At 42.7% G+C, this 12,649-nt stretch overlaps 1 protein-coding gene across 1 annotated transcript; it reads right to left on the bottom strand.

Moving 5' to 3' along the window:
- Positions 1-4,551: 4,551 nt before the first annotated feature.
- Positions 4,552-7,655, bottom strand: LOC306782669 (vitelline membrane outer layer protein 1 homolog; the record flags this gene model as incomplete). The annotated part of the gene is made up of 4 exons (XM_079276113.1): positions 4,552-4,563; positions 5,056-5,362; positions 6,603-6,715; positions 7,446-7,655. 4 exons carry the CDS (start codon positions 7,653-7,655, stop codon positions 4,552-4,554), a joined length of 642 nt encoding a protein of 213 aa, XP_079132239.1.
- Between the last annotated feature and the right edge of the window lie 4,994 nt (positions 7,656-12,649).

The raw sequence follows: 12,649 nt of genomic DNA on the forward strand, positions 1-12,649 counted from the left end.
GACAGAGATTATAGAGAGAAAGAAGACATCAAGAGAAGACGGCGCGGATTCAAGCACGACAGCTTTACCTAAAACCTTGAGAATCAGCGGACACAATGGACAGTGCTCGGGCGACCTCTGTGCCATGAACCAGCAAAATAAATGTTGTGTTCAGGTGGAGAAAGAAAAAACGGGGGAAAAACGAAAAGGAAAAAATGGCAACTTCAGTCCACTGAACACAGTGAAGACACAAAAAGAAGCAGAATGAGAACTTTTTTTTGTCTTTTTAAATCTGCTCCATCTGGTTATTACCTTCATGACTGTGGAGACCTTAGAATAGCTCGACGTTATAGTTATTACACCCTCACCCATACAGCACAAAACAGCAATACCATTTATCATGCCCTTACATCAAAACAATGCCATTCTGCCCCAAACCTGTCCCTCATGAGTCAATATTTCACCTAAAAGCCGAGGCCGGCTGCCATGATAATAACCCTGCAGTGTTTTTTGTTTTGTGAGTATATTTACAGTTGAGTCAACACAGCCGGTGTGATCTATAAGTCATGAGCTGGCAGCCCAGGGGAGCTTAAGGTCCTTAAGACGAGGGCTTTGCCTTCGACTAAAACCACCAACCCCTCATCCATTCTGTTCACTACAGGAGGCGTTAATTGCTCTGGAGGCAGATTGGGGACCGCTGGCGAGCCGCTAAGCTGGTCAGAAACACTCTGCGGCTGCGGTTTGGACATTAGACGTGTGACCCGGGGCGTTACAGCCTCGCTGTGTAGACCCAGAGGTAACGCTACGCAAAACTAATTTGCTGAGGTTGCAGCATGTTTTTAAATAATAAAGTTCCTCTTGAGAGTCGGAGGAATGCTGTTTTTCGTGATTGTGGTAGAAGATGTCATTACAGCATTTGATGTTTATTCAATGCAGGCTTTGGGGCCTTTGTGCCCATGAGGGCCTCTGTGGTTCACTAAGAGGTGGAGCTGTACGGCGGTTCCAGGTGTTCAACGCTGAACTGATTGATCCAGAATTCATTAAACACATGAAATCAATCTAAAAATGCTTTTATTAGATGTGTCCTGTCACAAAAGTTTAGTTTTTTGTTTTTTTCTGGTGTTCCCCTTGACGCTGCACTGCCATCTAGTGGCTGTCCAAGGGCTTGTGTGCAAAATAGAGTGGACTCGTGTTAGTGCATCATCTTTAATTGATCAAATTTTAAAAAGACAAGGTTTCAGAGTCTCCATTGAGACAATTTACAACTTTTCTCAATCACTTATGTTTTTAAAAAGGCTTCATAAGTAGGTTTTACCTTTTATTCCCCTTAATTGGAGCTCCAGCTCGGCCTATTTTACACATGCAGTAAAAGGAGGGATGCAAAAACTACCAGAATATTATACACAAGTAAAAGTACAATCAACCTATTTTCAATAAAAATGTACTCATCAAAATTATTCCGATAACAGTAAAAACTAAGTCAGCTAGAATGCCCGAACAATAACTTTAATGCAACTTATTTTCCATTTTGAATATGCAGCCGCCTCTCTCGGTATAGCTTTTAACCAACAAAGAGACAAAACAACAAGCATGAGGATAAATAGTGCATAAATAAACTGCCACTTCTTATTGAAGCAACAGTGGAATAAAACATCGCAGAAGAAAACAACACAGAGATCTTAAAACAATATCAACTCCACAGCCGCTGCAGCCACGAACACACATTACATCAGAGGAGAGCCTGCTCAGCTGCAGCTCATCGTGTCGTGCGACAGAAACACACAGTGCTGTTGCTATGCAACGCAGTAGATGTAAACGCCCTCCTCTGTGCGGTGTAGTTGCAACACGTTGTAGCAGCTACTCACCTGTCTGCAGGTCCTGCGCACCGCAAAGTCCTCTGCTCGTTCATTCTTCATCCATAACCAGTCCATTTAACTTCTCTTTGTCCCAGTATAACAGTCCATTTGACTTCTCTTTGTCCCAGTATAACAGTCCATTTGACTTCTCTTTGTCCCAGTATAACCAGTCCATTTAACTTCTCTTTGTCCGAGTATAACCAGTCCATTTGACTTCTCTTTGTCCCAGTATAACAGTCCATTTAACTTCTCTTTGTCCCAGTATAACTGTCCATTTAACTTCTCTTTGTCCCAGTATAACCAGTCCATTTAACTTGTCTTTGTCCCAGTATAACAGACCATTTAACTTCTCTTTGTCCCAGTATAACAGTCCATTTAACTTCTCTTTGTCCCAGTATAACAGCCCATTTAACTTCTCTTTGTCCCAGTATAACAGTCCATTTAACTTCTCTTTGTACCAGTATAACAGTCCATTTAACTTCTCTTTGTCCCAGTATAACAGACCATTTAACTTGTCTTTGTCCCAGTATAACAGTCCATTTAACTTCTCTTTGTCCCAGTATAACAGACCATTTGACTTCTCTTTGTCCCAGTATAACCAGTCCATTTAACTTCTCTTTGTCCCAGTATAACAGTCCATTTAACTTCTCTTTGTCCCAGTATAACAGTCCATTTAACTTATCTTTGTCCCAGTATAACAGTCCATTTAACTTATCTTTGTCCCAGTATAACAGCCCATTTAACTTCTCTTTGTCCCAGTATAACAGTCCATTTAACTTCTCTTTGTCCCAGTATAACAGTCCATTTAACTTCTCTTTGTCCCAGTATAACAGTCCATTTAACTTCTCTTTGTCCCAGTATAACAGACCATTTAACTTGTCTTTGTCCCAGTATAACAGTCCATTTAACTTCTCTTTGTCCCAGTATAACAGACCATTTGACTTCTCTTTGTCCCAGTATAACCAGTCCATTTAACTTCTCTTTGTCCCAGTATAACAGTCCATTTAACTTCTCTTTGTCCCAGTATAACAGTCCATTTAACTTCTCTTTGTCCCAGTATAACAGTCCATTTAACTTCTCTTTGTCCCAGTATAACAGTCCATTTAACTTCTCTTTGTCCCAGTATAACAGTCCATTTAACTTCTCTTTGTCCCAGTATAACAGTCCATTTAACTTCTCTTTGTCCCAGTATAACCTAATGAATGTGAAAGTCCAGCTGTGAAGTCACCTGGAGGCATTCCCCACGAGCATGTTAGCACTTAGCATGTTAGCCACACCCAGCATGCACCTGTGTCCAGGTGTGTTTGATTCGAGTCACCTAGCGTGCTGGCTAGGTGGGGAATTAAACCAGGGATTAACTCAGGTAGATGGAACTTTTTATTAATTTATTTTAAACCTATGTAGGCCTACATGTTATTGCTATCTGACAGTATCATATATTTAGTGTATCAGCTTATTCCAACCCTCCATTTAGACTGTATAGATTATATTTAAACATCACACCCCTGACTCCATGTTTAAATGTGTTTTACCTGATATAGTCTAGATTCCTTGTGCAATATTTCATCCTCATTTCCCTAAAGGTCAGCCTGACATTTTGGTAATTTGAAGATGACACATTGGGCTCTAAGAACTTCTGTAGAAACTGTAGAAACAAAAACATGCGATGGATATCAATGTATTTAACATTTCAAACTGGAGATACGCTCACTCCTCCAACCCCATATTCATTTTTTCAAACGGACCAAACGAGTGCACTCGAGCATCTGACTCCATTAAGCACACTTTGAACTTCAGATTTGAGGTCAGTTTGAGTGTATTCATTACCACAACAGAGAAGCGCCCTAGCTGTGTGTTGAAGACTACAATCACTTTTCCTTGACTTGCAAAATCTTCTGGAAACCATTCCCGCAGTGTTTGATAACGTCCTCCAGTCCCCTCCCCAACCCTCCGCACACACTCTGTGTTAGCAGATTAATTAACACAATTACCTCTGTGTGTCTTATCAACCTTTGCCAGGCCTTAAGCTGGAAATTAATTAATATCCCCTCTCTTGTCATTTCTTAATTACCTAAGTTCCGGTAGGAATTCTGGGAAAGGCCTCTGTCAGCGGCTCGGTTTTTGTGCTCACGCTCACTACGGCTGTGCCGTGAGCTCATTGGTTCATTAGACAGGATGTGAAAACACGCTGATGAGAGGCGACGAGGGGACGACGTGATGTAAAAAGAGGCTCTTCAGACGAGGGCTTGGTTTGAAGCGGCGCTCCTTAATCTTTCTGTTTTCCCCGCTGATGGTGACACTCGACTTTGTTTGGAGAGCCGGGTGTTCTGACAAATAACTCAGTTTATTGGAGACGGCTGCTCTAAACTCTGATCTCAGGCGTGTTTGAGTTCTTAAAAAGGAAGGAACTGACAGAATTACACAACAAGACCTTCAAGTTCTGGCAAATCATGAAAGAGACAGCCGCAGTTCAAATGAGCAGTTTATTGTTTGTCAGCTTTGAGGGCGTTGGAGACGGACTGAATCAAACTGATCAGACCCGATGGATGTTCACCTGCCGATCACTGTCAACGAAAACGACAAACACAAGTTGATAAACAGCCATGAAATGCTCTGTATATGTAGAATATATTACATTTGAATCGTTTCATAGTCATCCTGCAAACTTCTCCTTTAACCTGAAGTGAAATGATTTTGTAACTATGCGCCATTTCCTCTAAAATCTAATCTGAAATTAGACAAATCGTGTCATGAATGAGATTTTGAAGGGCTTTGATTTTGAAATGCTACATCAGAATGTCCTGGTTCTGTCTGAGTGACACCTTGAGGTGGTCTGCTCTTGAGGCCCAAAACCTTCTGGATTTATTTATTCCTCCCAAACTTCTCCAGGCCTGGAAATTGCTATTTCCAAATTCCAAGACTTTTTCATGAGCATATAAACCCTGAGAACCTTCAAGCCAACATGGTCAAAAAGTCCTTAAAGGGCTCAGAATAAAATATTTCACTGCTGAATGTTCTTGCCTCTTGCGGCAGGTTACAGGGTAAGAGTGTAGGGTTACAGTACACGGCAACTCTGTCTGAAATAAAATAGTTGTCACTTCTTTAAAGAAACCAAACGTAAATCCACCCAGAAAAACCTGCTGTACATTGAGTGAATGTGTCATTAACCCCTCAACCACTTCTGGGATTTTGGTTTTTAATGAACAACCCTGAGTCCTACCTGCTGAGGCTTGGCACAGCAATGGAAGCGCACATCGTTGAGGCTGGAGTCGTCCAGGCCGTACTGGTATTCCTCCACCTTGGTCTCGATGCCACAGATTCCTCCATTGAGACACACCTGGCTCCAGAGGCCGTACTCCCCCCAGTCGGTGCCGGGCCCCTCCAGCGTCGGGTTGCTGCTGCAGCGGAACTTGATGTTGTTGACGGCCGTGTCGTCGCCGAACAGACCCTGATGGGGCTCCACGCGGATCTGGAAAGAGGTGAGCACGCCACTGGGGCAGTACTGGGTCTGGGACCAGTCACCGAAGCTGGAGAGGAGAGGAGGAAATGCAAGAGAGGGGTTGGAGGGGGGGGGGGGGGGGGGGACAAAGAAAGAATCAGGATGAGATCCAATGAGGGCTGGAAACACTGGAGGGAAGTCATTTGCCAGCGCTTACATTTCCCCTCTGAACATGATGGGAAACTGCCCGTCTGCAGCTTCCTGCTGTATTTATCTGACTCTTATAGAACAGCCAGGTTAGTCCCACTGGGATCGAGGATCTCTTTCACGAGAGAGATGTGGCCCCAGCAACAAACAGCTGCATGTTTAAAGACATATAAGCAACATTTCAGAGTAAGGGGCAGACGAGCTCAAGGAGGGCAAAGGAAAGCATATTTCTATTGACGTGTTGAGTGATGTCAGTGATTAGAATCACTCCTGCTGAATACTCCAACGTAAAAATCATTTTAAACTGATAATTTCAGAGGACACATAAAATGTACACAGATCATTAAATGTAGTTGCTTGACAGCGGTTGCACTTTTAAACAAAACTCTCTTGTAAAGGATCAAATCACACGCTGCAGCTTTATTGAACTGCCATAAAAATCTGTTTTTTTATAGGTGCAGCACTTATTGACTTTATTAATTGTTAATAAAGAATTTACTACGACTTCATACATCAGATATGAGGCATTAAAACTAATAACTTTTGTGTTGCCAGGTTGTGAAAACTTCCTTTGACCGGTTAGATGACCTTTTAAATCAATACAATTTTAAATTAAATCTTAAAAGCTTAAATACTTTTTTAAAAGTATTTTATAAATTTTACACCCACGTTTTATTTTTACCAGATCCACTTTGTTTTATGTTGTTTTTTAGTTGTTGTTATTTCATGATTATCTTATTTTATTGTATTTTAGGTGTGGTACGTTTATGGCGATAATGAAGTGTATAACTTCTTATTCTTATTATTGTTATAGAACAGGACTACATACAATCTGGACAAGTATTTGATGATCAAAAATCTGCATCAATGACTTATAGCATATCTATATACCTGCTGACTTAATTGCTTATAAGAAAGTCACAAACCCATAAGCATCTGTTAAAGGGTTAATAATGTTTATAAATGCATTATTACCAACAAAAAAGGGATGAAAACCGGTCACTGGGCTTTATCAATGGCATACAACTGATCTATAAAGCTTTAACCAATGCTTTCTTAACCATTAATTAGCCCTTTATAAAGCGCTCTTCATTAGAAGGTGGTATTCACGAGCTACTTACTAGCCCGTGTGGGATTCAATTGAATACAGGAAGCCGCGGTTCTCGTCTTTGGCACAGATGAGGCGGATTCCATTCAGAGCAGTGTCGTCCGCCCCGTACTGGTTTGCCTCCACCTGAGGAAACAGAGAACAATTCCCAGAACAGCTCTGGTCAAACCAGCTTATCTTATCCTGGTGAAGCTGCTGCCAAATCTGGTGTGAAAGCTCACGGCTTGTCAGACTTGTTCCGCATGCAGGTTTACAGGAGCAGATTGATTGCTGTGATCGTTCCTCCTCTCCTTGATGGCTGTGAAGTGATATTTTTCTAAGGAAACTCCGATATGAGATGGGGAGACAAGATGGAAGTTTCTTTCAAAGTCTCTTTCGTACAAATGCACTCTCTGTGTTTCCCTGAGTTTTAAATTCCCTCAGCGACAGCTGAGGGAATTTAAAACTCTAAAGATCACAACTTTGGTAGAAACACATTTGATTTGACTCACTCAGACCGCTTTGTCTGAATTTAGGAGTGCATTTGTGCACAGAACGAATACTGGGAATTGGAACCATCATCTCTTACATTGGAATCTTGTTAGCAAAAGATAGGAGGAACAATTAATGCGACCAAAAATAATGCTAATACGGCCAAACCTGCCTTCAAGCTCCTCCACAAGTTGGCTTTCATTTCTGTGTCTTCACTTTCAAATCCAAACTAAAAGGAGAAGGTAAAAGCTGCACAACTCTGACGTATTTATTTCAACATCAGCAAACAGATCTCATCCCCTGAATCTTGTCTTTTGAGTGTGTTTCCCTAATTTTTCTTCTTTGAAATAGAATATTCGTAAGATGTGACAGTCGGTGTCTTTACCCTGAGACTGAAGCCGACAGCAAAGAAGTTGTCAGGGCACATCTCGGGCCAGGTCCAGTTCCCAAACTTCTCCCCGTTGCTGACGGTGAGCAGAGATCTGTGCTGTCTGCTGCTGAAGGCCTCGCCGGCTCGCTGCAGAAAGACTTTCTCCTCACACAACCCACCGGACAGCACGGCCAGCACGGCCACAGCGGTGAAGAGACTTGCCATGTTGACAGCAGTGAGTCAGTGGTTCACTCCGAAACGCCAGCTAACAAGCACAGAGGGTTCAGGCTCAAAGCTCTCACAGCCTCTCAGTCAATTTGGAAATAGTCCACTCATATCGGGTTGAATCATTTACAGAGTGGCGTGGGATTGAACAGCTGGTGTCGGAGAAAGAAGAGGGTTTTTTTCTCATTGAAGTTCAGAAACACAGAGTCTCTCTGCAACAGCACATTCATCTTCTGCATCATAACATGCTGTGAATCCAGTAGGGATCTAACATGTAACACAGGTCCGTGCTTCACAAATGTAATCCACAGGATGAAATCCAGCAGCAACAGAACCTTTCACACTTGTAATCGACGTTGCAAAGGTTGTCCAAGAGTAATGGTTTATAGATTGAGAAGTGCAGCGCCACTGAATAAGCAGAAAAGGTTTATTTTGTCTCGCTGTGACAGAAAGGGCGGACATCACACCGTATCACTGCGGACTGAGAAAGTCAATACATACTGAATTGAGGAAAACAGCCTAATACTCAGATTATGGTGTCATTGATGAAGCGATCACTGGATCCATACATCTTCACAGGCCGACATGATATCTGTGCACATTCTCTGACATGATCTGCATGCATAGCAGGACAAGTATCAGCAAGGCTGGTAGGCTGACAAAACATTTTTACAGGTCTGGATGAATTCCAGTGTATGTTTTTGTATTTTCTATTATAACTGTACATGCCACTGTAAATACATCCACACACAGAATACAAACAGGGTCACAGCTGCCACTGCATGCCCTCGGTTTTCTGACAATGATCTAGGTCTTGGGGGCAGCAGTAACACCTTTGAGGTTGATATGGTGCACTTGTTAGCAAACAGCAACTTGTTACACAACCAGTCGGTCCAGAAATGATTCTGTGTACAGTTCGACACCTTTAAATACCTGCTCTGTCTGTGTTCCGTTGAGTTTTCAAATACACATTTAATTTTGTTGTGTGCACCTTATGGGATTAATAAAATACTTTGTTCCGTAATAGACATATAGGTCATATAGAACACACACATGAGTCTTATGTGTGAGGCAGTCATTGTAAGTGACAGGTCGGACGCCTTAATCCTACAAAATGATCAGAACAATGAACACAAGGTTGGAACACTTCATGGCACTTTCTTTTTTTGAAGGATAACGTGTCGGTTGAGTCCTTGGTTGACGAAAGATGATAAAGGAGAAGCTCTGCCATGTCAGCGGGGACGGTTCCATAATAAACGAACAGCATTTCATCTTCCCACAATGCCGTTTTTCTCCTTCCACCGTCATGCTTGTTGAAGGGGACGATTTTCTGTTTTGTGGGCGACACTGTTTTTTGAACAAAACATGGCTCTGATCTGAGCTTTATCGTGTCTTATTCTGTTAGAAAATCAATAATTCAGGGGGTTGCCGTGGAGATGTGTGCCCTTGACTGCCTAATGGACTGAAGTCAAACCTGGAACATGAAAAGAAAGTGTTACAAAACCTGAAGACCCGTTTCATCTTATCCAGTACCTTTAAAGAGTTCAATGTTGTAAGGTGACATGACGCTAACGTTAGCAGGCCTTAGGGACTTCATGCTGCGTTGTTTGAAAAGAAACTCAATTCTATAAATGGTGTTATTCATTTCCAAGTCATCCATCAGTATAACTGCTTTGTGTTTTCTTACCCCAGTCCACCTCCAGGCTCTTCCTCAGGCTGCTGTGGTCCACCCTGCAGCTCGCCCTCTCCCCTCTTCTGGGTGTGAGCTCCAGGTACGTGTGAAGCTGGAAGCTCCAGTCCCCGTCGGCCAGGGTGTCCGTGGACGACACATCGGTGTCGACCTCGGCCCCGTCTCTCAGCCAGCTCACCCTCGCTTCCCGGGGGGGGAAAAGCCCACGACGCTGCACTCACGTCCGGTTCCTTTTGGTTTATTCTTTTATTCTTCTCTTTTGTAAAGATGGGCTTTTGTAGCTCTTTTGTTTGCTGATATTTTTAAACGGCTGGACGGACCTTGACGACCGGAGGCACTGGGGTGTAGAAACGATTGGAGCAAGAGATTAGCTGAATGACCTGCTGGATGTGGAGGCTGCTTCAAGGCACACAGTGCAGAAGAGCGATGCCGGGGCGAAACACTTTTCTTCAGGCCATTTAATTAAAGAACGGGGAGAGAACAATTGTTTCCCTTTTCTACTGAAGGAAATTAAGCCAAATGAATTGGCACTGTTAGGCCTGTAATATCCTGTTTCCAAACCTCCTCCAAAGAACGAGTAGGAATCATAGAAGCACATACCCAATCTATCCAGTCTGCTCCTTCTGAATAATGGGCCTGGCTGTTGTCATGGTATACAAAGCCCCCTAACGGACAGAAAATCAGTGAGTACAGACAGACAACGGTGGCAATCATTTGTTTTACTGCACATTGGCCGAACAAAAAGCTCCTTTGTTCTATTTCTAAGACCAAGGAATCTGCAGACCAATTAAACGAGACGTCAACTCAAGTCTATTGGATGTGATGCAACTTTCATTTCCTCTTCAGGATGAGTCACAAGGCTCTTGACTTTTTATGCTGCGCCTTCGTCTGGTCAAAATCCTAGTTTATGACTAAACTACTTCCTGATGAGAAGAAATGACACAAATGATCGTGCAAGTGCAGCGCTGACATGAACATGTCTTTCTGGTTTTGTAAATAAATCCAGCAGAGAGAAAAAAGAGGCAGTTTGGAGCATCGCCACCCTGTGTCCGTATCAACACACGAGCAAGCAGACATGACAAAACATTACTGACTGATTATTTGTGGCAGGCAGTCCCCGCAGCAGCAGCAATATGCCCAAAAGCGTAGTCGCTGTGGTGATAATTGATGGTGACTTTGTGAGCGTGCCAGTGCTCACACAGGCTGCTGTGATGAAGGGTTAATAAACACACGCGCGAGGCTGTGAGGGGATGGTTCTCTTTCATGTCAATGTGGTTGTGTGTGCACTTTGACACGCACGCCATTATACTGGAACAGACACTTTCAACTTCTCCATCGTGCGCTTCATTTGTACAATAAGCTGCAAACATGATACTGTGGGAAACACTTCTTCTGCATTTTATTGTTCGATACATTCTTCTGTAAAATAAAAGACAATGTGTCCACTGCAGACAACGTTTTATCAAATTCATAAAAATAGCTACTTCAGCCTAAACTAAGGATTCTTCTTTTTTTTTGACATTTTGGGAAATTTGCGATATGGAAGAGACTTGGATGCCAATAAATGAAACCAATTTTTTATCTGTGAAATATAAGGTCACTAAGCGCACTAATTTACTTTTTATATCTCTTCTGTTTAATCAAAACAACAAGTAAAGCAGGAAAAAAACAGCTGTTTGTCTTTTTATTGGGGGTTGTATGCCGGAACATTTCTTTTCTAATTCGTGAGTTTTAGAGGTGCTGGTAGGGGGATTTTGTCACTGTTGGCTGGAGGCAGTCTAGCTGTTTCCACCTGTTCCCAGTCCTTGGGCTAAGCTAAGCTAAGCTAAGCTAACCCTACCATCTCCTGATAGAAGCTTTTTAATTGCAGTACAGATACCTGAGTGCCAAAATGTCAAACTGTTGCATTTAACGTTTAACGGATGTGTTTTTAGCCCAGGTTTCGATCCATTGTTGTTGCAGAAATAGACAAAGACGACATATAATATTTCAGTATAAAAAAACTATGGTAGGAAAAAAAAAAGAGAGTTCATCTCACTCCCAGGGGAAAAACACAAGGGAGAAAAGATCAAGGCCATCACGCATCTGACATCGAAATTCAGGTGTTTGTCTTGATGCCTTTCACGTCCGGCAGGACTTGTTGGCTTTCATGATGAACCAGAGTCCTGTGACAACTCCAATCAGCCCCAGGATCACACCACCAACACACACCGCCGTCTCTACAACCTGCTGCTCTGTGTGCACTTCAGCCACTGTGGGAAAAGACACGCAGATAGAGAGCATGAGGCTTTTACTGATGGGAGGTTTTGCAGGCTGATTCCAGCCTGTATACTAAAGCTGCTTGTTGCCAACATTTTGTGCCAAACATATCCTGCCAAATATCACTTGCTGAAATTTGATACCCGACAAAAGTTACCATCTGTCACCTGAAGCCCTGCTTTCTACTGCAGATGCAAAATCATTGTTAAATGTGTTTAACACACCAAATACACGTCATTTATGTGTGACTTATGAATTCCTCCTCTTTGGATGGATGGATGGCTGAATGGATGGATGGATTGATGAGCGGATGGATGAATGGATGGATGGACGGATGAATGGACAAATTGATGGATAAATAGATGGATGGATGGGTGAATGGATGGATGGATGGATGGATGGATGGATGGATGGATGGATGGATGGATGGATGAATGGATATGGATGGATAGATGGAGATGGATGGATGGATAAATAGATGGATGAACAGATAGATGGATGGATGGACGGATGAATGGACAAATTGATGGATGGACAGATAGATGGATAAATAGATGGATGGACGGGTGAATAGACAGATAGATGGATAAATAGATGGATGGATGGGTGAATGGATGGATGGATGGGTGAATGGATGGATGGATGGATGAATGGACAGATATATGGTTAAATAGATGGATGGATGGGTGGATAAATAAATAGATGAATGGATGAATGGATGGACGGATGAATGAACGGATGGACAAATTGATGGACGAATTGGTGGATAAATGGATGGATGAGTGATGGATGGATGGATGGATAAATAAATGCCATTCCTAGAGCCATGGTGCTAGCCTCCGTTACTTTCCTGGTCCACGCGATGTTGACTGTGGGCGGATGGAAGTCGTTCACGAAGCAGATGAGTGTGTTGGGGATCTCCAGCTCCATCTCCAGCTTGGGGTAGATTATGGAGGTGGGACTGGCTGCAGGGTTGATGTTTAGCAGAGGAAGATAAAGTTACACGACACGGCCAAAAACTAAAAACATTTTGACTGGCCACTTT

Source organism: Melanostigma gelatinosum, assembly GCF_949748355.1.
Source record: "Melanostigma gelatinosum genome assembly, chromosome: 9".
Lineage (NCBI taxonomy): Eukaryota > Metazoa > Chordata > Actinopteri > Perciformes > Zoarcidae > Melanostigma > Melanostigma gelatinosum.